Genomic DNA, 22,445 nt, shown 5'->3' on the forward strand with positions numbered 1-22,445 from the left:
ACTTTTTAAAACAGTACTACCCAAGATCAAGACGTCTACCCAATATAGCATTATCACTTAAAAAAAACTAGAAGGCAACCGAGGCTTGTAAAATTACAGCTGTAATATACACCAAGCACCAATAACTGCCCAGCGCATTATGTGTCACAAAGGTAGTTCCTACTCTTGTAGTAGATATTAAAATATTGGAAAACAGTGTTTCTTCGGAGATTGCTAGAAGAATACAGAAAAAGTAGTACTTTTTTTTCCTCTTTCCTTTTCTGGGTGAATCCCTATATGCTTAAAATTCCAGACTGCACCTTCATCGTCCGTGCACCCTGTATCCACATATAGTAGTCACTTAAGTGTTGATTCTTATTTTAGCTTATTATGTAGAGCAGCAACAATGATTATGTTTATTAAAATGAATGTATTTGAAATAAAGAATTGCATGTCCAGTGCTAAAGGTAACCAGATAATATTAAGATCTGAAAAGGTGTAACTACTGTGAAGAAGGTGATAATCCGTGTGTACAGATCAACACCCCAGGTGACCAGGGAACCTCTAGGTGAGAAAATTAAGTTACCTTTCTTCTCCATCTTTTATCCGGTGCTTCCCAGGTGGTAAAGAATCCACCTGCCAGTGCAGGAGATGCAGGTTCAACCCCGGGTCAGGAAGATCCCCTGGAGAAGGTAATGGCTGCTGCTGCTGCTAAGTCACTTCAGTCGTGTCCGACTCTGTTCGACCCCATAGACAGCAGCCCACCGGGCTCCTGTGTCCCTGGGATTCTCCAGGCAAGAACACTGGAGTGGGTTGCCATTTCCTTCTCTAGTGCATGAAAGTGAAAAGTGAAAGTGAAGTTGCTCAGTCGTGCCTGACTCTTAGCGACCCCATGGACTGCAGCCTACCAGGCTCCTCCGTCCATGGGATTTTCCAGGCAAGAGTACTGGAGTGGGGTGCCATTGCCTCGAAGGGAGCAGCCCGTGTTTCTCTTGATTTTTTGAAAGTGCAGTTAGCCAGAAGGGTTTTCTTACAGCAGCTCTGACAGATGTGATCTGGCTACTGACCTCAGATTCACTACTCACCTGCTTTTAAGGCCAGTTGAAAGGACGTTTGGTTGACAATGCCATTCATTTGGTTTTATTACCTTTTTGATTGAAGTACAGTTGATGTACAATATGATATGTTTCATGTATACAACAAAGTGATTCACAATTTTTAAAGGTTATACTCAATTTATAGTTATAAAATATGGGCTATATTCCTTGTCCTGTACAAGGCATCCTTCTAGCTGATTTTATACATACGGTTTTATTCTTTATCTTTAATTTTTAAAATAGATACCATACATAGCTCAAAAATCCAACAATAGAAGTTATTCAGTGAAAAGACTTTGTTCCAGTTACCTGCCCATCACCTACCCCACTGTCACACTACCCTGAAGGGTTTCTGTGCACGTAGAAAAATAAACACATGTTCTTCTGTCTTCTGTGATGGTAACACTTGACACATATTTTACCTCTGTCACTTGTTTGGAAGAATGGTTCTTTTTTGAAATTATATTTACCAGGCTGCCATCATTATTTCTAGGGTCAAATGAAATCGTCACTAGGAAAAGACTTTGAAAAAGGTTAGAGGAAGCCATACGCTTTCAGAAGGGAGGGGAAGACGATGGCCCTACCCTTTGTTGGGAAGACGATGGCCCTACCCTTTGTTTGGGAAACACTTAAGTGAAATATTTGTGGGGAGAAAAAAAGACAGTGGGCAAAAGTTTGGAGACAGGCTCACCATCTCCCGGGGAGTCTGGGGAGATGCTACTGCCATCTAGTGGCCAGAGGCTGGCAACGCTCCTCAACAGCCTGAGTGCAGGGGCTGGCCCTCCCAGGGCGGTTTTAGAAGTCCATGATTATCGTTACCATCTTTCTAAATTCCATATATATGTGTTAGTATGCTGTAATGTTCTTTCTCTTTCTGGCTTACTTCACTCTGTATAAGGGGCTCCAGTTTCATCCATCTCATTAGGACTGATTCAAATGAATTCTTTTTAACAGCTGAGTAATATTCCATGGTGTATATGTACCACAGCTTCCTTATCCATTCATCTGCTGATGGGCATCTAGGTTGCTTCCATGTCCTGGCTATTATGAACAGTGCTGCGATGAACATTGGGGTGCACGTGTCTCTTTCAGATCTGGTTTCCTCAGTGTGTATGCCCAGAAGTGGGATTGCTGGGTCATATGGCAGTTCTATTTCCAGTTTTTTAAGAAATCTCCACACTGTTTTCCATAGCGGCTGTACTAGTTTGCATTCCCACCAACATAACCCTATATGCAAAACAGAAAAAGAGACACAGAGATACAGAACAGACTTTTGAACTCTGTGGGAGAATGTGAGGGTGGGATATTTCAAAAGAAGAGCATGTATACTATCTATGGTGAAACAGATCACCAGCCCAGGTGGGATGCATGAGACAAGTGCTCGGGCCTGGTGCACTGGGAAGACCCAGAGGAATCGGGTGGAGAGGGAGGTGGGAGGGGGGATCGGGATGGGGAATACGTGTAAATCTATGGCTGATTCATATCAATGTATGACAAAACCCACTGAAATGTTGTGAAGTAATTAGCCTCCAACTAATAAAAAAAAAAAAAAAAGAAGTCCATGATGACATCAACACTGCTGAGACTGAGAAACCCTGAAAACAGCCAGGTCTCCATCAAGCAACATGGCTTCTTCCTCCTGTTCCTCGTCCTTTTTTCATTCAAGTTCGGATCCCAGATTCTCCCTCGTGCGTGCATGCTAAGTTGCTCCAGTTGTGTCCCACTCTGCAACCCCAGGGGCTGTAACCCGCCAGGCTCCTCTGTCCATGGGATTCTCCAGGCAAGAATACTGGAGTGGGTTGCCATACCGTCCTCCAGGGGATCTTCCCCACCCAGGGATTGAACCTGCGTCTCTTTACGTCTCTTGCGTTGGCAGGTGGGTTCTTTACCACTGGTATCACTTGAGAAGCCCGGGTTCTCCCTCCGCTCATCTGTAAACCTGAACTGTATCCCATCCTCGGAGACTTTTGTTTTCCCACAGGTGTATCCCACCTCACCACAAGTGACGCATCTCAGGTGGAGAAGGGCGAAGAACAAACCGTTTCTTTTCCGAAAGGCTGTGGAGACTGGGAACACCAAGGGTACCAGCACATCAGGAGGCTCTGCCCCCTGTCAGCTGTGTGACCTCAGGCAAGTCACTTCACTACTCTGAGCCTCAGATCTCCTATCTTTTAAGGGAGGATGGTCGGCGCTCTGCACCCATCCCTGGGTATCTCTGGCTATCAGGACATCGTGTCTGTGGAGTAGTTTGTAACTGGATGGCCTTGTGCCTGTGGAAGCTGTCTAGTCTGCCCCCAGCTCCCCCAAAGTCACCCAAATGTGGTGTCGGGAGGATCCTCAGACCCAGTGTGTAACCAGGAGTAGGCAGTGGCAGCAGTCTTGGCTTCTCTCTTGGAACCAGCGATTACAGTCTGGGGGTTCACAGAACACTGCAGCAAAGATGGTACTAACCTTGATAAGGACACGAATTGCTCTGAAGTTGTGTTCTGAAAGAGAGAAAGATGCAATTTTCCTGCCATTGTGTGAACCCAGGTCCTGGTTTACCCCTCAAGGTAGATGCTGCCTGCTCTGTTTCAGGGGAAGGTGGTGACTGGATGGGACTGAAGCTGGTCGTCCTCAGCAGGAAACTTCAGGGTGAGGGGGAGACTTAAACATCACTTGGTTTTCAAGATTTCACATCATTCTGATGCTTTTGTGACCTGAGAACTCAAAATTATTCTACTACACTTTTGTACTTTCACACTTTTGTGACACACAAGACATATGGAACTATTATAGAGGTTTTTCTTTCCCAAGTGTGTTGATGCAGATTTTGTGTGTCTAAAGACATTGACTTCCCTGGTGGCTAAGCTGGTAAAGCATTCGCTTGCAAGGTGGGAGACCTGGGTTCGATCCCTGGGTTGGGAAGATCCCCTGGAGAAGGGAGAGGCTACCCACTCCAGTATTCTGGCCTGGAGAATTCCATGGACTGTGTAGTCCATGGGGTCACAAAGAATTGATCATGATTGAGTGACTTTCACTTTGAAAGACACTAGCATTCAACTTCTTGATTTGAGTCTCTGTGTGCTGGTATAATGCTGCCTTCCTCCCCCCGCCACATCCATATACTCCTGACCAAATAGCTCACCTCTGAGGTTGGCATACTCGGGAATGCTTTTTTTGGGATATGCTCTTCTTATGCTTCCCAGATGAAGCTGGAGTAGAGTCTGAGCTGGGGAGGAGAATGTTCTTAGGACCTTCACAGTTTGGTGCACGGTTGAGAAAAGAAAAGATGAGGACATTTCTGGAAAGAATCAATCCAAGGCTATGTTTGCATAATCTTTCATCGTTAAAGGTTTCTTTGGTATATTTGTGTGTCCTCTGTGTCTGATGCTGCTGGCCACCCCCAAAGTCTCTTTGGCAATAAAGAGCCAAATCACCAGTTTGGGGATTTCCACAAATCTTGACTGAGGACTAAAGACCTAATTGTTCTTTTCAGGGCATCATTGAGAAAATGGCCTAGCAGATCTGACTTGTGTTAACCCATGTAAATACTGCTTTATTTGTTTGCAGACATTTTGTTTCATCTGTTGTTTTGTTTCGTAGCAGGTGTCTTCCTCAATTCCAGAAAACATGGAGAAATCAATTATATGGGTTAGAGTGTGGTCGGGAAATAAAATTTACAAACAAGTATGCAATTTCTTTTTTTAACTTTTTTATTTTTGGCTTAAATGGGTCTTCGTTGTGGCAAGCAGGGGCTACTGTCTAGTTGAAGTGCACAAGCTTTCATTGCAGTGGCTTCTCTTGTTGTAGAGCATAGGCTCTGGGGCACACGGGCTTCAGTAGTTGCAGCATGAAGGCTCAGTAGTTGTGGCTTGCAGGCTTAGTTGCTCCGTAGCCTGTGGAATCTTCCTGGACCAGGAATCAAACCCATGTCCCCTTCATCAGCAGGGGGATTCTTATCCATTGCGCCACCAGGTAAGTTCAACAACTATGCAATTTCAGTTATGACACCAAAGAACTGTAATGCCGAAGGCAGTAGGAGAAAAGGGAAGACAATGGAAACACGGAGTGTCACTTGCCCCCAAGAAAACAAGAATCTTTCCTGTGTGTTTTAAGATTTTCTTTGGCATACCTGCCTGTCCCCCTATGTGCCACCTACTACATGGCTGGGGAATGTCTGTTTCACTTAGCAGACAGATTGTTTTCCTTTTAGGCTTAATACTCTTTGTTTCTAGAGGCCAGAAAACAGTGCAGGCCCCCAGAAGCCCACTCCCATCTCTTAAGTTTAAGAGCCTAGTCTTTGGGTCAAGCTGGGTCAGGTCTCTAGGGCAACTCTGGAGTTCTCATCCAGTGTCTGTTAAGGGCTGCCCAATGTGGGAATGACCATCTAGGCATCCCCATCAAAAGGCCAGCCATCTGGGAACAGTTCTGCCATAGGACTTGTGTTCTGAGCAGGAAGCTGTTCAATGAGGCACTCCCGCAATGGCAGACCTGCATGCTCAAGGACCGCTGGAATATTGCAAGAGGTCTTTGTGACATCACAGCTCTCAGGGGTCTGCCCACCTGGGGCTGACAGGCACAGTACGCAGGGTGTGTGGCCTTTATGGATGAAGAACAGCCCTCCATTTAGGAAAGGCCCTGGGCTCCTATCACCTCCTCTCCCTTCTGGGGACAGTCTAGTCAGGCCTTTTACGGTGGAAGTGAAGTCATCAGCCACACTTGCTGAGAAGCTGCCCAAACCCATGGTGCCTTGCTACATTTGACTCACTGCTTCTCTTGTCAGGTGAGCACAGTTTATCCTCCCAACTAGACTGTAGGTGCACTGAGGGTGGGAAACTTGTTTCAGCTTCACTTCACCTCAGGGCCTTGCAGTCCTCAGAAGACCCGTGCTAGCTGACTGGGATCACTTGCCAGGGGATCGTCAGCATATAGCATGAGCTTCATCTCTGAGAACAGCCTTGTGGGACATCGGCCGGGGTTGGGGGAGTAAGAAGATAAACAAGGGAAGGGGGTGACAGGCTGAAGGTACCAGGAGAGGTGAGGGCAGGAGCTTAGAGGAAACGAAGGGCTATGTTGAGGCTGTCTGATCGCGGGTTGGAAAAGAATTTCCAGACACAGGACTTTTCAGAAGGGAGTGAGTTTTTACTAAGAACAAAGAGCAGAGATAATGTGGGTGCTGTGAATACAGTGGGACGACCTCCTGACAGAGGAGAGAAAGCTGACAGTTTTCGTGAGTTAATAGCCAATTTTTATAGCCTCAAGACAAAATTCCTGCTGGAAGGCTGGCAATAGGTGATGGGTTGGGGCGCTATGGGGTGTTTAGTGGAGTGGGCACCTTGGCCTAATTGGGAGTCAGGAACTTGTTAGTGAGGATTAGGGGGGCTTTTGGCAACCATTACAAAGGGGCTCAGTCAGCTTGGGAGGTGTCCTTGGTTCTGGGCTTCAATTCTGTGGCCTTGTTGCAAGACCTCGCACCTGTGGCCTGGGACAAGCCTCAACAGGTTACAGGTGGGAAGGAAGAAAAACCAAGGCCCAGGGTGTGGCTGTCCTTTCTCCTGTACTGATGTCTACTGCCCCTGCGGGACCCCCTGCCCGCTTCTGCCCCCCTCCCCAACTTATTCCTCCCCTAACTGTCCTCAAGTCAGGAAGAAGCTGACAGCGACCAAACAACACCCCCTACTGAGCACCGCACCCTGGGTACCAATTCACTCCACTTTCCACACGCGGGGCAAGCGAGGCCCTGCCCCTTCTCCCTCCCCTGGCTGGAGCAAGGGACGAAGCCGGAGCCGGAGACGGCGCGTTTCTGACCCCGTGTGACCCCGTGTCCAAGGCCCCCCGTGAGCAGACCGCGCACACTCACCAGGCTGCCCACAGGGTCTAGAAGGGCCGCGAGCGGGGCCGCGGGGCATGTCTTTGCACACGGGCTCCAAGTTCTCGAAGGCACAGGCTGGCGCGCGGCTGGAGCAGGCGCTGCCCCACCCTCCCGGGGCCCGGCCCCCCCTCCAGGGCAAGAGCTTGGGGACGGGGGTGTGTGAGAGGGGAGCTGCCAGAGGCTTATTTCCTGCTCCTTCTCCTCCTGCCCCACCTGCTTCTCTCCCATCTGCGCCCCCACTTCCAACCCCCACCCCCACCCCGGCCCTCTCAACACTCTTCTGCGGCGCCGCCTGGGGAGGAGGCATCCGAGGAGGGCATGGTTTGGAAGTCCCTGTCCTCATGGCTGATGAGGGTTCAAAAGGTCTCTCAAGCTCTCAGGCCCAGAGGCCAGAATTTGTCGCTTCAGTGAGGGGCTTGGCTGGGGGTAAACGGTGTCATTCTGGCCACCCACTTGAAGCTTCTGCTTCAAAGAGGAGCCTTTCTAATCAGCTGGGAAATCTTTCCGGGCTCCCCCTTAAGAACATTTTACCTTCTAAGAGCGTCTCATTGGTGGATTGCACGTCTCCTCTGGGCAGTTAAGAATCCCACTGCCCACCCTTCCATGCTCACCCTGGGCCTCGCACCAGTGGTCCCGGGGCTTCTTAGGTCTTGCCGCCCCTGCCGCATACAGGCGGCTGGAGCTCTGTCCTTTTGGAGTGCAGCTGCGACCCTGCCCAGTGTTTCCAGTTCCCCCTCTTTCTCCCAGGGAACCCAGGAGGAGGGCAGGGCTGTGGATCAGGGCCTGCTGAGGCACTAGAAGGTTCATGGCAGTTGGTCTGATGGGCTGTATGGGAGTCAGATCAACAAACAGAACCCAGGCAGGTCCTCATCATCCAGCGTTTTCATAGCTCAGGAGCCTCTGTGCTCCCCAATGGCAGTGTCCACACGAGCCCTCCTCCTGCCTTGACTCTGATGTACCAAGCACTGTTCTCAGCCTTTTCTGTAAAACTGTGATTTGATCCTCATTAAGAGGATTCTGCAGGCACTGTCATCCCCATTTTACAGACAAACTAAGAAATGTTAAGTAAATTGTTCCTGGGTATGTGCTGATAACCATTACAATATAAGCTCATCCTGGATTCATAAAAGACATCTTTGAAAACAATCGGGCACACAAGGGAGATCCTAACCTCAGAAGTTGGGAATAAATAAGTGAAAGCTCAGTCAATGAAGGCGGACAGCTCTGGGTTTGAGTTTTAGCCAACTTATGTAATACACTCTGTGCCCCTGCTCAACTGTAATGAAAACACCAACACCTACTTCTTGGGGCTATTGTGATGTAGCACTTCCCAGTGACTGGCACACAATAAGGACTCCCAGTATATAACAGCTGCGAGGCTCCCTACTCCTGCGCAGCCCTGCAAGTCCACCTGCTGAGGGGAAGCTAGCGTGGACAGGACAGCCTAGTCCTGATCCACAGCTCAGACTGCTGCTGTGACCCTACTAGCCGCCCTCTCACTAACAGAAGAAGTCAATCATTTGGGCTTTGGTTCCTGTTGGCTGAAATTGGTGTTGCCCTGGTAGCAGGTGTAAACATTCCAGCCGGGAAGCCAGGGGAAAAGCTGCCCAGCGACTCTTTCTGTGGCTTCCCAGACCACTGCTGTTTCATACGAGGATCCAGGATAAAATGATCCGGTCACAGAGGTATTGAGGGTTATGAAGGATGGGAGGGCTCTGCAAAAGGGGCCTGAACTTGTTTTCCCCATTTGTCACTCACACCTCAAGCTTGACCCCGGCCCTTCATAGCCATTCTGCCTTCTGGCCTCACATTAGTAAGGGGAGGAGGAGAAAGAGCTAGGTGAGGCCGGTGGGAGGGAGGCTTTGGGTCTGTGGTCCACAGGCATGTGAGGATAAGATGGGAACTGCCTCCTGAGGCCTGTACCCCACTGAGCACAGGGCTCCTGGGGTCCTTCTATAGACAAGGCCCCAACTAATTTGCTGGGTTTGAAGGGCACAGATTTGGCTTCCAGTCAATTCATCAAGAGGCAATTTACTGAAAGTCAAGTCACCGAATGACCAAGTAGCCAAATGGGCCGTTTTCTGAAGGATCATGTTGCTGGATGGGGTTTATGACAAACTGCTTTGGCCAAACTGGCATGGGCCTCGGGGTGGGAGAGCCAGTTCTCGAGGGCTAAGGACCTCCAGACACCCTTACCCCGACCCTTCAGTCCCTCCTCACTCTGGGATGGGCTGCCTGGGAAGATTCCGTTTTCCCCCAAAGGATGACCCTGTCCACCCCTCCACTGCAGCCAGGGGAGCTGGATTGCCTAGTACAGCATGCACCACAGCCTGGGATCAGTGATGATGTCCAGAAAGGGAACAAAGGATGACCTTCTTGAAAGAGGCTCACAGCGATGAGGTCATCACTCATTGTGAAGCGTCGAGGGGAGGGAGGAGGGCAGGGTGGAGGAGAGGTGGACTGTGGAGCTGGATGGCCTGATGTGAGGTTGGCTTCCTGGTTCATGTGGTAACTATAGAGTCCCTCTTTTTATGACTCAGGGCCCCAGTGGGGAAACTGCTGGCACACAGAAAGTCGGAGAGAAGGATTAAGTAAAGGGAATATTTACAAAGGTATGGGCAGAGGGTAGGGAAAGGAGGGTGAGGACTGCTCCTTGGGGCTGGTAACAGTGGGGCCATGACGTTGAGGGGAGAGGATGGTTACTCTCACCAGACTGAGAAGTGAGCGAGCTGCCCTGGGACTGGTGGCCACCTCCTCAGGCAGCCAGTCAGGGGTGACCCGGGAGGCGGAGAGCCCCGGGGGAATACCTGCCTGGAGCTCACTCTCCTTTCAGCCTGATCTCCCCACTGTGTGGCACCTCCTGGAAGCCAGAGGGCACGGGACAGCCTACTGTTACAGTCCCAGCAGGTCAGTGTTCCTGGCTGGAGAGCAGGGGAGGTGGGGAAAGTGGGCCTGGAAGGCACAAGATAGATGTCCAGCCATGATCTCACAGCCATGCTGAGAGCCAAATGGAATGAGGCACATTAACCCCCCCAAATTGGGAGTTGCTATTTATAGAGAAATAAATAGCTCCCTTAGGAGCGAGAGAGCCACTTTCAGGCAGCACTGGCCAAGCAGGGATTGCCTGCAGGGGGTTTATAGCTATGCTAGAAGTGAGTGCACCTCAGTGAGGAGACTTCAGCACAGCAGGGAAAGAAAGACTCCAAGACTCAAGGGGGAAAATGGAAAATGTGCAAAGACTTATAGCTCTGTGACTGTAAAGTCCTGATAACTAATTTCCACAATCTGGACAAGTGTTAAACACAGTTGGAAAAATTTAATTATCTCTTACAAACATCTTGGACTTCCCTGGTGGCTCAGATGGTGAAGAATCTGTCTACAATGCATGAGACGTGGCTTTGATCCCTGGGTCAGGAAGATCCCATGGAGAAGGGAATGGCAACCCACTCCAGCATTCTTGCCTGGAGAATTCCATGGACAGAGGAGCCTGGTGGGCTACAGTCCATGGGGTCTCAAAGAGTCAGACACGACTGAGTGACTAACACACACAAACATCTTACTAAAATAGGAGCAGACAAATATTCTCTTAACAAATTTCAAGCTCTGAGCCAGCATCATACTTACTGGTGCCACACCAAAAAGCACACCCCTTGAAGCCTGAAGCAAGAGAAGCCACTGTCTCGTTTCCTTTCCATTTTTCTGGAAGTGTTACCCAAAGCTAACACTTATATATTGCAGGGAAAGAGATGGCAAAAGAAAAGATAGTTTCTGACAGATAATTGCATATCTGGAAAATCCAAGAGGAAAAAAACTGAAAAGCAAACCCCTCCTCTACTGTACTGCCTCTAATCCTTTTAATTCACTTTATCTTCAAAGAGCCACATGCCCTCAGTAGCCTAAAGCAGGGTTTGAAGTTGTTGTTGTTTTATAATTTTATTTATTTTTGGCTGTGCTGGGTCTTCGTTGCTGCACAGGCTTTCTCTAGTTGCTACAAGTGGGGGCTCTTCTTTGTTGTACTGCACGGGCTTCTCACTGTGGTGGCTTCTCTTGTTGCAGAGCACAGGCTCTAGGGCCTTCGGTAGTTGCAGCACATGGGCTCAGTAGTTGCGGCTCCTGGGCTCTAGGTCACAGGCTCGATAGTTGTGGCACAGGAGCTTAGTTGCTCTGCAGCATGTTGGATCGTCCCAGATCAGGGATCGAACCTGCATCTCCTGCATTGGCAGGCGGATTCTTTACCACTGAGCCACCAGGGAAACCTGGGGGTTGAAGTTCTAATAAAGACTCAACTAGAAATCAATACTGTTAGAACCACAAGGAAGTTAGGAATCATTTGGCTACACCTTCCTTGACTTAAGTCTTCATGGTTATGAGAATCAGAAAATCCTTGGTTTTCAGGAATAGTGGATCTCAGCATCCAGGCACAGAAGGTAAACAGCGAGACCCCTCCTACCCTAACACCTAATACCCTCCCTAGAGGCAACAACTGTTTCCTGTGTCTTGTGATTCTTCAATAGATAGTCTGTACTTAAGATGAGTTTATACAGGCATGTGCATATGTGCACACACACACGCACACACACACAAGTAACTTCTTGAGTTTCTTTTTCCAGTGAAAAGAAGATGAATGTGACCAAAAAAGTCAAATTTGAGAAGGAAGCAAATGAGGATAAAGGTTCCACAAGCCAGGCAATGGCCAAAGAAGACCCTCAAGACATAACAGAAATAGCTCAAACTTTAGCCAAGGATGCCATCACTGCTGCTATCAAGTCTATAGAAGGTAGTAAACCTGTCTGGGTGCCTATGGTCTCATTAGGTAGTGCTCCACTAGGAGGTAACTAATACATTCATACTCTGTTTGCAGAAGCTGAAAACCCCGTCAGAAATATCGACTGGATCACCCACGGTGAATTCACAGAAGAAAAGGGCCGTAAGCAAGTTGAGGAGTTTGTTTTGGTAAGTCCTTTGGCCACTCCAGCTTTGCACACAAGGGCGAAGAATGACAAAAAGACTCCTCTTTGATGAAAAGTTGGAAGTCCTGCTAGAAAGCCTAAGTGATGATACCACAGGCGACTTGAATAAATAAAAACTGTCTCATCTGGATTTCAAAATCAAGATGGGATAGTCTTTGAAGGTGAACAGCACAATCGTATTTCCCAGTGTTTGTATTGTCTTCACTGTACACTTCCCTAAGAAAATCAGATATTCTCAGCTAAGCAATTTCCCCATGCCACTGCCCTAAATGGGGGCCTAATGGCCTAAGAAGGAATTGTTGTTTAGTTGTTAAGTTGTGTCTGATTTGTGCGACCCTGTGGACTGTAGCCCACCAGGTTCCTCTGCCCATGGGATCTCCCAGGCAAGATTATGGGAATGGGTTGCCATTCCCTTCTCCAGGGGATCTTCCCAACCCAGGGATCGAACCTGCATCTCCTGCATTGGCAGGCAGATTCTTTATCACTGAGCCACTGGGGAGTGGTTTCCTTTCTAAGGAGGGAGATGCCTCTCTAAAAACAGGGGTTCTGTAGTCCCAGCTCTAGAGTTCTACAGAGGGGATGTAGAGAGATCACAAGGTGTTTTGACTTAGCTCTGGAATGTGTTCACTGTACAGTCAGATGCACATGCTCCTAACTCCTTTTCTTTTTCCTCCTGGTCCTGGCTCTGACCTATTTGTGGGGCTTATCCTGGCAGCTCTGGGAAGAAGGCCCTGGGTTGCTTTGCATACTGGCGGGGTGGAGGAAGAAGACTGGTCTGAAACCCCCACTCGCTCTATTTCCTTGGAAGAGAAACCAGGTGAAACTGGTGGAGGCAAACTCCCGGAGCCTGGAAGAAGTGTCCAGCTGTCTCTGTTCCTCTGGTCAGTCCATCCAAGCCTTCTGGCCTAAGGGCACTTTCCCAGGCCCAGGAAGGCCCCAGTCAAGTGGGAAAGAGGAAAGGTCAGGGGTTTGGGACTCCACACCCTCCATTTGTGATCCAGCGGCAGGACTGCTGTTGCCATTGCAAGGGGTACCAGGAAGACAATGAAGACAAATGGTGCAAAGTTTTGGTTCCCCTTGGGCCTTCCCACTCGGAGAACATCTTCCATTTGGGTTTGGGCCAAAGGTTCTGCTTGCTGCACCCAGGGTTTATGAATCAGACTGAATGGGACAGAGAACAAGCAGGAAAACGTGCCTCTGGAGATCCTACTGGTCCCGAGTAAAAGGCTAAAAGTCAGTCCTGCCTGGGCTACAGGGCCCCATGTGATCCGAGTCTCCATCCCCGCCTCCCCCCAACTGACTGCTCAGACTCCATCACCTACCACCTTCTCCCTGGTCCCCTTTCTCACTCAAGTTGTACTTGCAGTTGAACTGCCAGGCATGCTCCCACCTCAGGGTCTCTACACTTGCTGTTCCCTCTCCCCTGAGATCTACTCTCATGGGTCACGTTTTCCCTCTCTTCAGGTCTTTGTTAAGATGCCTTATGCTCACTGAGGCCTTTCCCGGCCACCTGATTTAAAATTACACCCATTTCTCCTCTGACTTATTTCTTTTCCATCAGAACTCAGCTTTATCTAGGATATTAGATTTTATTTACCCTATTGCCTTTATCCGCCATCAGAACACATGGTCCATGAGGGCAGAGATTTTTGTTCACTGTCATGTCCCCAGGCCTTAGAAAGGTCAGGTACATGGTAGTGAAAGTGAAAGCCACTCAGTCGTGTCCGACTCTTTGTGACCCCATGGACTGTATAGTCCATGGAATTCTCCAGGCCGGAATACTGGAGTGGGTAGCCGTTCCCTTCTTCAGGAGATCTTTCCAACCCAGGGATCGAACCCAGGTCTCCCACATTGCAAGCAGATGCTTTACCAGCTGAGTCACCAGAGGAGCTGCTCTATAAATATGTGCTGAATATATGAACAGATTTATTCTCTGTGCCATTATTTCTTCACAGATGAAAAGCTAAGTCAAAGTATTTGTCTTACTCATTGGTAGGACTGTTGTGAGGACAGAGACAAATTAGAAAGTAGAAGGTGATGGAAAAGCTAGCAGCTCTATGTAACTCCTGACATAAAACCACCATTTCTAGTCCTACTAATGCAGCAAGCCCTAGAAGTAAAGTCTACCATCTAAGTGCCAGGCACTTCTAATGGAAAGCTTTCTCAAGCTTACTGCAGATTTCTTAGAGTTCACCACACACCAGGGGATGGCAAATTAGGAGTTATTACCATTTGCTGAGTGAGCACTGCAATGTGCGAAGCACCACTAAGCATTTCACATTCATTATCTCATTTAATCCTCACAAAAAACCTGGGTGTGGGTACCTCAGTGTACCCATTTTACAGATGATGAAACTTGAGGGTCACAGAGGTTGGGCAATTTGTCCAAAGTCTTTCTGATTAATCAGCAAAATAAAGTTTTGACTGTAGGTCTATCTGATATACTTTTCTCACTGTAATAGGAAGAGTCCTTTTTGATGCCAAAAATAATACAGTTTACTATCAATGAAAAATGCAAATTCAAAAGATTTTAAGGTATTACAATGTGAATAAGAATGATTCAATCTGGTATCAGAAGGCTTGTGTGTTTGTGGGGAGGGAAAAATGGGTACACTTATACACTGCCAGTGGGCAGCACTGGTTTATTTTCTTCAGCAATGCAATGTAGTAACAAGGATACACAAAGCAGTTCTTTTTAAAAACATTTTTAAAATTTATTTTTATCTTTTGGCTACACTGCACGGCATGTGGGATCTTAGTTCTCTGACCAGGGATTGAACCCATGCCCTCAGCATTGGCAGCATGGAGTCTTAACCACTTGACCACCGAGAAGTCCCAAGAATACACAAAGAAGTTCTTTATACAAGAAAACCTGGAAAATCCCTCATGCCTATCACACACTTACAATATTTTCATAATAAAATTAAGATATCATTATTAAAAAAAAACTCAGTGAGCAAAAAGCCACAAAGTAGAACATGAAAACCCCCTTCTATCCCTACAATATCCAGTTCTACTCCCTCAGATGTCACTTACCAGGGATAAGTTTTGTGCATATACTTCCAGGTGCCTGTTGATTTTGAGTGTCCAATAGTATGTTATTGTCTAAGCCATCCATGGCAGAATAGCACAATGAGATACTCTTTTCCTGGAAGTGAGTATATAAAGCAATGTTATGTAAAAATGACAAAACATGGGATAACACACACTCACAGCATAGAGACAAAAATGGGAAGAGACTGGCTTGATGGAGACAGCTGAACTTACTGTGTCTAAGCCTGCTTTAGAATATCCTAGAGCTGAGACATCTGATGGGGTGGAGAGAGCACTGAGCTGGCTGCCTGGGAGCCCGGGTCCTAGTTCCAGCTGTTTGGTTTGTCCTTTCCTATTTCTAGGTCCCGGGATCCTCATGTGCAAAGCAAGGGGCTCTGTTAGATGATCTTTAGGGACCATTCCAATGCTACAGAGCCTGTGACTGTGTGACAGATTATTTTTTAAAATATTTTGGCTGTGCAGAGAGGCATGTGGGATCTTAGTCCCTGACCAGGGATTGAACCCACACCCCCTGCATTAGAAGTACAGTCTTAACCACTGGACCATCAGAGAAGTCTCTGTGACAGATTAAACATTAGGCCTAAAAAAGTGTATCAAGTATAACACAGAAAGGTTGAAAATAAAAGGCATGGTCCAACGGTCCTCATAGGGTTGACTGTTGACTCCTTCATTCAAAGGAATAATGATCTGTGTAAGAACACAGAGACCTGATCTCAAGAAATTTAGAGTCTGATGTTCCTCTCTGGCCAACTCTAACAGCCAACTGGGTTTAAGTTTGAAATAAAATCAGCTGAGGCAGAAGACCAGCCTACAGTTTTTGTTTCTTTTTATTATTGTCTGCACTGGGTCTTTGTTGCAGCATGCGGGTTCTTCATGTGGTATGCAGTCGCACAGGCTTTAGGTTCCTCGCAGCATGTGGCATCTTAGTTCCCCAATCAAGGATCAAACCCATGTCCCTTGCATTGGGAGATGGATTCTTAACCACTGGACCACCAAGGAAGTCCCAATATTTATTTTTTTTAAAGGAAGGCCTGAAGTCTTTTTACCATCTCCTCCCAAACTCTCTTCTGATATCACTGGGATTGTTAGAGAATCCTACTCCCGTCCTTCTGTGGATCTTCATCTTAATTTAGGATCTTTTTCAATTTGGAAGCTTTCTGTGCCTCAACAGCCAGAGTAAGGGGGGTTTGTTGAACTTGATGAATATCTCCGGCTTTCAAGGCCTGGTGCTGAGACTCAAGGGTGCAACATGACTTGTGTGGACCTGAGGTGTTATTAAGGTGTGTGCTTTGGAGGGGGAAGCTTCTCCAAGCCATCTGGATGATCCTGACCTCCTTTTCTGATCTTATTTCACTTACCACCTAGGGCTGCAATGAAGTGAGTCTGATTTTCCCAAACAGGTGATGAAATCAGCCTCATCACTTTCATTTTTTTAAAAAGTCTTTATTAAATTTGTTACAATATTGTTTCTGTCTTATGTTTGGGGCCACAAGGCATGTAGGATCTTAGGTCCCCGACCAAGGATCGAAACTGCATCCCCCTGCATTGGAAGGTGAAGTCTTAACCCACTGGACCACCAGGGAAGTTCCAGCCTCATTACTTCCTAGTCACACATTTAGGTCTCCTGGAGTGAGCAGAACACATATTCTAAGCACTTTCTAATTACTTGCCAATTAACCAAACTTGCCTTCCAAGTAAGGGTCCGGAAGGAGGTCACTGTGGACATGCATGCAGTGTGTATCTACACACACCTGAGTGTGCGCCCCTGCACTCCAAAATCCAATCTCAAGCAATGTCTGCACTGTTAGGTTATTTCCCATTTTAGCTCCACCTTTTCTCTCCTCTACCCTTGGAGATAAGTGAGAGTTGACTATAGTTTGAACGTCAGTCTAAAAGGTTAGAAATGGATTCCAGAAGTGGGGCTATAATCCCTACTGTTGTGTGCTGCCTTCATCACAGGGGTCCCCAACCTGTGGGCTACAGACCGGTAGGTACCTCCAGTCAGATCAGTGGCGGCATTAGATTAGGAATAAAAGTGCCCAATAATTGTAATGCACTTGAATCAGCCCCAAACCATCCCCCCCACCCTGGCCGTGGAAAAACTGTCTTTCACAAAACTGGTCCCTAGTGCCAAAAAGGTTGGGGTGCACTGAGAGGACTTGAACACAAGTCTGCTTTTCTTCCTCTGTGTGCTTTTTCTTCTCTCCTGTGAAATAGAATTGGGAGTATCAAGGCCGCTGGGAGCACTACACAGAGTTTTTAAGGAAGGAAGATGTGTTTCACAGCTTCTACTACATCTACTGTGTACGTTGGAGCATCCCAACTGCTCGGAGACCCATAGCCCAAATCACTGCCAGTGTGTACTTCACCATCAAGGTCAACAAAAACAAACCTCCGGTAAGCGCTTCCTTGGCTGCCCTGTTCCCTTCAGTGACACTTCAATGAGAAGAGACTTCGCATGTCGAGGCCATTGATGGCCCCTTCCTTGTGAAACTCAACAGTCATATTTCTGTCTTCAATCTGGTGGAGCCCATCTGTAGCACTTGCCATCACTGATCACGCCCTCCTCTGTGAAATGTTCTATTTGGCTTCTAGAACAACAACATTCTCTCCTGGTTTTCCTCTTGCCTCATTGACCAGTTTTTACTCTACTGGTTCTCTGGTCTCTTCTCTCACTGACCTCCTCATGTGTGCATGTCCCGAAACTCAGCCTTTGGATATCTTCTCTATCCTCATTTCTTGCACAATCTTATCCAGTCTCCTGGCTTTAAATGCTACCTCTAGCTTATTTTTAAAAAAAAAATTTATGTTTTCTACATTGGGTCTTTGTTGCTATGTGTGAGCTTTCTCTAGCTGCGGTGAGCAGGGGCTACTCTTCATTGTGGTGTGCAGGCTTCTCATTGCGGAGCACAGGCCTAGGGTGCATGGGCTTAGTTGCTCTGCAGTATGTGTAATCTTCCCAGACCAGGGATCGAACCTATGTCCCCTGCATTGGCAGGAGGATTCTCAACCACTAGACCACCAGGGAAGCTCCACCTCTGGCTTATGATTCCCAAATTTCTGTCTCCAGCCCAGACTTCTGTCACTTGGATATTTAAACATCTCCCTTACTGTATCCAAAGCTGAACTTCTGATTTTCCTTTTAAAGTCTGACCTACCTATGCCTTCCTCATCTCAGCTGATGGCCAAAATCCTTGTCATCCTCCTTGACTCTTCTTTTTCAGTCACATCCATTAGAAAATCCTGTTGACCCTACCTTCAAAATAGGCGCTCAATCCAAACCTCTCTTCCCACTGCACCTCTACCACCTTGGGCCAAGACACCATCATCCCTCACCAAAGTTATTTCAATAGCCTTCTAGCCAGTCTTTCTGCTTCCACCTTTACCTGCATCCTGTCTCTTTTCAGCCAGCCATAGGAAGTCTTGGAAAAATGAAGTTATGTCACACCTCCAATGTTCCAACATGCTTCTCCAACTTCAAAATGCATGTGAATTACTCAGGGATCTTGTTAAAAGGAAAATTCAAATTCAGCAGGTCTGAGCTTCTGCATTACTAAGAAGCTCCCAGGAGCTGCTGATGCTGCAGATCCACAGACGACACCCTGAGTAGTGAGGGCCTACAGGCCTTGTGTGATCTGGTCCCTTGTTATTTCTGCTTTCCCATTACCCCTGCCCCTTCACTTACTCTGCTCCAGCCACTCTGATTTTGCTACTCCTCAAATAAGCCAGGTAGAGTCCCACCTCAGGGTTTCCGTACTTGCTGTTCCCTCTGACTGGAACCCTCCTTCCCTCCCTAATACTTTACCATCTTCTGATCGTCTATGTAATTTCTTACCTTGTTATACTCTGCACCCCCACCAGAATGTAAGCTCCATGAAGGCAGGGATTTTGGTGCTGCTGTAAAGACCTGGCAAATAGTTGGCACTGAGTATTTGAAGGAATGACTGCTTGTCACCACTAGGTTGACTGTGAATATGAAATATGTTGACAGATGCTGTGAAAGGAGTCCAAATGACACCCATGAATCCAGGGTTAGGATCCTTAGAACCAGGGTGGTACTAACCATGATGCCTGGAATACAGGAGACATAAAAGTGTTACTTCCCCTTTGCCTTCATCCTTTCCCAAGCTATTTGAGGCTCTCCTGACTCTAAGGCTTTATAGATAACCACACCATAGTGAGCCAACCATGTCCTATATTTATCCTATCCTAGTACAAACTCACCTATTTGGAGAGTTTGGAACCTGGAGTGATCTAAAGAGGTAGACTATAAGGAGTTCTCATTTCTCCTGGTCATACAGTCCACCATTAGCTATCTTGCTAACTGGCAAGCTCTAACATTGGAAAGGGAGGCTCTGGAGGTAAACGAGACCACACAGAGAGAGGACTTGGGAGCCAGGCTCTTGCTCAGAATTCCAAGTATAATTTTGGAGGGGACACTGGATGGGGGTCACTGAGACAGAATTATAACTGTAAAAGACATTTTTAAAATGTTTTTGTACCGTGTTCATCTACATGGCTTCATTCTTAGGCTGTCCCTACAAGGTAAGTTGGTACTGTTGGCTGAGTAAACTGGATCATGTAAAGAGGGCACATGACTTCCTCATGCTCCTAGTAATGAGAGCACAGCCTCCCCTGACTTATTTTCAATTTTATGGAGACTCTTAAGGTATTTACTCCCTAAAAGATCTTTTGGGGGAACACAGGTTTGAAGTGACAAAGAACTACCACCCACAGATCTCCAATTCACAGGGAAGATGAATTCTAGAAATTAAAGACTGTATTTATGGATACATGTAGCAATGGAAAGAATCATGAGTTGGTATGACTGGTCTTGGCTGACAGTTGTCTTTTTCTCTTAGGATACACCCATTGATGTCTCTTATGTCTTTGAGGGCCATTCATTAGTTCACAGGTAAAGAAAATTTAGAGATTTTAAAAGGGTAGTAGGACAAGGTCATCACACTCCAAGAAGCCAGTGGGTCTGTTTTGTTGTTGCTGTTTAGTTGCTACATCATGTCTCACTCTTTTGCAACCCCATGGAGTGTAGCCCTCCAGACTCCTCTGTCCTTGGGATTTCCCAGGCAAGAATACTGGGAAATCTTTCTCCAGGGATCTTCCCAACCCAGGGATTGAACCTGAGTCTCCTGCATTTCAGGCAGATTCTTTACCACTGAGCCACCTTGGGAAGCCCTCAATGACAGATAATTTATTTAATGGTCACTTTTCTTCTTTGGACCACCTACTCCATTAAGATGGGCTGAAAGTAAGATTCTGCTTTTGTTCTAGAAAATGGATTTTATCTGTAATGTCTTGCTTTTCAGTGACTAGCAACTTGAGGTTAGTTGCCGGAGTAGGGTGGGGCCAAAGTAGGTCCTGTCTGTTGTTTCAATGGGGAACTTCACAATCACATGGAACTCACTCATAAATAATATTCAATAACTCCTTTTATTTGTACATCAGCTCTCTTACAGAATCTTTACATATAAACTCACCCTTTTATTGACTGGGCCTAAGGAATGGAGACAATCTTTGTCCCCACCCCCAAAAGGCATTTTGCTCACTAGGAATATAACAGAGTAAACAGGGAATCAATGGATCCCTGGCTCAGTGTTTTGTTTCCCTTTAAAAGCTTTTGTTGTGTTTGTTTCTCTTCCTCTGCAGACCAGGAATGATTCGCTTTCAAGAAAAATGGCTAAGGGACATTATTGAGGCCAAATATGTTTTAATAAATCCAAATATCTTCCAATTCAACAGTATTGGAGTCTTCCAGAATATTTTAGGAGATTTCTAATCAGAGCATATTAAAAATATGATACTGTACATCAAACCACAGAATATTTATTGACTAATAAATTTGTGGCACACAATCTAGCTGCATTGTTTTTCTTTGCATTCATTTTCCAGTTGGCAACTTCCATTATATTAGCAGAGTAACCACTAAGTTGTCTTCTATTTTCAAAAGGTTTTTCCCATCACTATCTGTATCTCTCAGTCTTACAGATACAAAAGCTGAGTTTAGGGAGTAGATTGAATTCACCTGTCAGACCAAACTGAGATTGGTCCTTGGCTCTTCGTTCCCCCATCTGAGCCTGAGTCTCCAGCCTGAACATACCTCTTTCACGGGCACAACTGGGGAACAGAAAAATGGCAACAGTTCTACAGCTCATAATATAACCAGTCTGAAGGGTTTCCCTGCTCACAGTTCCCTTTATTTAATGCAAGTTAAGCCTCAATGTTAAACAATACATTCTGAAACTCTGCAACTGGGCATGCTGCCCACTGCAACTGTGATGGCACTAGGGTGGCTTGAGGATTGGCTTGATGAAACAGGGAAGGTTCAATCACCACCCTTACTATTTCTGGCCTTCTTCCATCCTCACACCAGATCATTTGTTCCTACCATCCCTGTGAAGCTGTCTTGCCTGGCTGCAAGATCTTAAAACACAAAAGACAAAATTACGAGTGATTACTTATAAGGTATATCAGAATACATATTTATGTAGACAAGCACTTGAAAGGAACACAGAATACTAAAGACAATTGATGGGGTAAAACTGTGGGTAATTTTTCTTTCTTCTTCTTCAACTGTTACATTTGTGAAATAAATTGAAAAGGAGGGAAAAATCTTATCAGAGCAACAGGTGAGGAGGTGGGAGAACTAGGTAAGTCTCCTTGGAGAACAAAAAAGTATATTTCAATTACAACAGCCCTCCCATTTAACTTATGGCTCAGGTGACTAAAACACAGCTTGAAGCAGTAACTCTAATGGGCTGAAAATAAAATACTCTTAGCCCTTTTATTCTTCCCTCCTCTTTCCCAAAGAATATCTACCGAAGCTGCTATTTGGCAGATCTTTACTGAAAAAATCTTAATGAAAGATATGATAAATTTCTGAAATAAATTAATATATTTTCTTTCATTTACTCAATAAGCATTTATTGAGTATCTACTCTGTAGAGGAGACAGGAGAATCCAATGGAAATCCATAATATTCACATATCACAAAATTGTTACATTTAGGGGGAAGGGTGGGGGTAAGGGTTAGGGAGTTTGGAATTGACACATATACACTGCTATATTTAATAATGGATAACCAACAAGGACTACCATATAGCACAGGGAACTCTGCTCAATGTTATGTGGCAGGCTGGATGGGAGGGGAATTTGGGGAAGAATGTTTATGTATGGCTGAGCCCCTTTGCGGTCCACCTGAAACTATCATGATATTGTTAATCAGCTATAGCCCAATACAAAATAAAAAGTTTTTAACAAATGTTGCATTTAAACTACCTTGCCTACTGAATGAAAATCAGAGAACAATCCCATTCAGTCTCTAGGAACTAGTAACAAAAACTAATGTTCTTAGAGAAAAAAATTTTAAAAAAATGTGGCCCCCTTTTGCAGTTTGTGGCATCTCAGTTCTCTGACAAGGGATTGCACTTGGGCCCTCGGCAGTGAAAGCATAGAGTCCTCACCACTGGACTATTG

General features: G+C 46.3%; 1 protein-coding gene across 1 annotated transcript; it reads left to right on the top strand.

Annotated features, from left to right (window-relative positions):
• The first annotated feature begins 8,532 nt into the window (after positions 1 to 8,532).
• Positions 8,533 to 20,748, top strand: AKAP14 (A-kinase anchoring protein 14). The gene is made up of 6 exons (XM_061137528.1): positions 8,533 to 8,615; positions 11,541 to 11,707; positions 11,792 to 11,883; positions 17,172 to 17,351; positions 19,817 to 19,869; positions 20,619 to 20,748. Exons 1-6 carry the CDS (start codon positions 8,599 to 8,601, stop codon positions 20,746 to 20,748), a joined length of 639 nt encoding a protein of 212 aa, XP_060993511.1. The 5' UTR covers positions 8,533 to 8,598.
• The last annotated feature ends 1,697 nt before the right edge of the window (positions 20,749 to 22,445 follow it).

Source organism: Dama dama, chromosome X, assembly GCF_033118175.1.
Source record: "Dama dama isolate Ldn47 chromosome X, ASM3311817v1, whole genome shotgun sequence".
NCBI classification, from domain to species: Eukaryota; Metazoa; Chordata; class Mammalia; order Artiodactyla; family Cervidae; genus Dama; species Dama dama.

Excerpts from the sequence above, each read along its gene's own strand:
- AKAP14 (XM_061137528.1), top strand. Across the intron at positions 11,708-11,791 it reads TGCTATCAAGTCTATAGAAG|AAGCTGAAAACCCCGTCAGA; the intron begins GTAGTAAACCTG and ends CTCTGTTTGCAG. Across the intron at positions 17,352-19,816 it reads TCAACAAAAACAAACCTCCG|GATACACCCATTGATGTCTC; the intron begins GTAAGCGCTTCC and ends TTTTTCTCTTAG.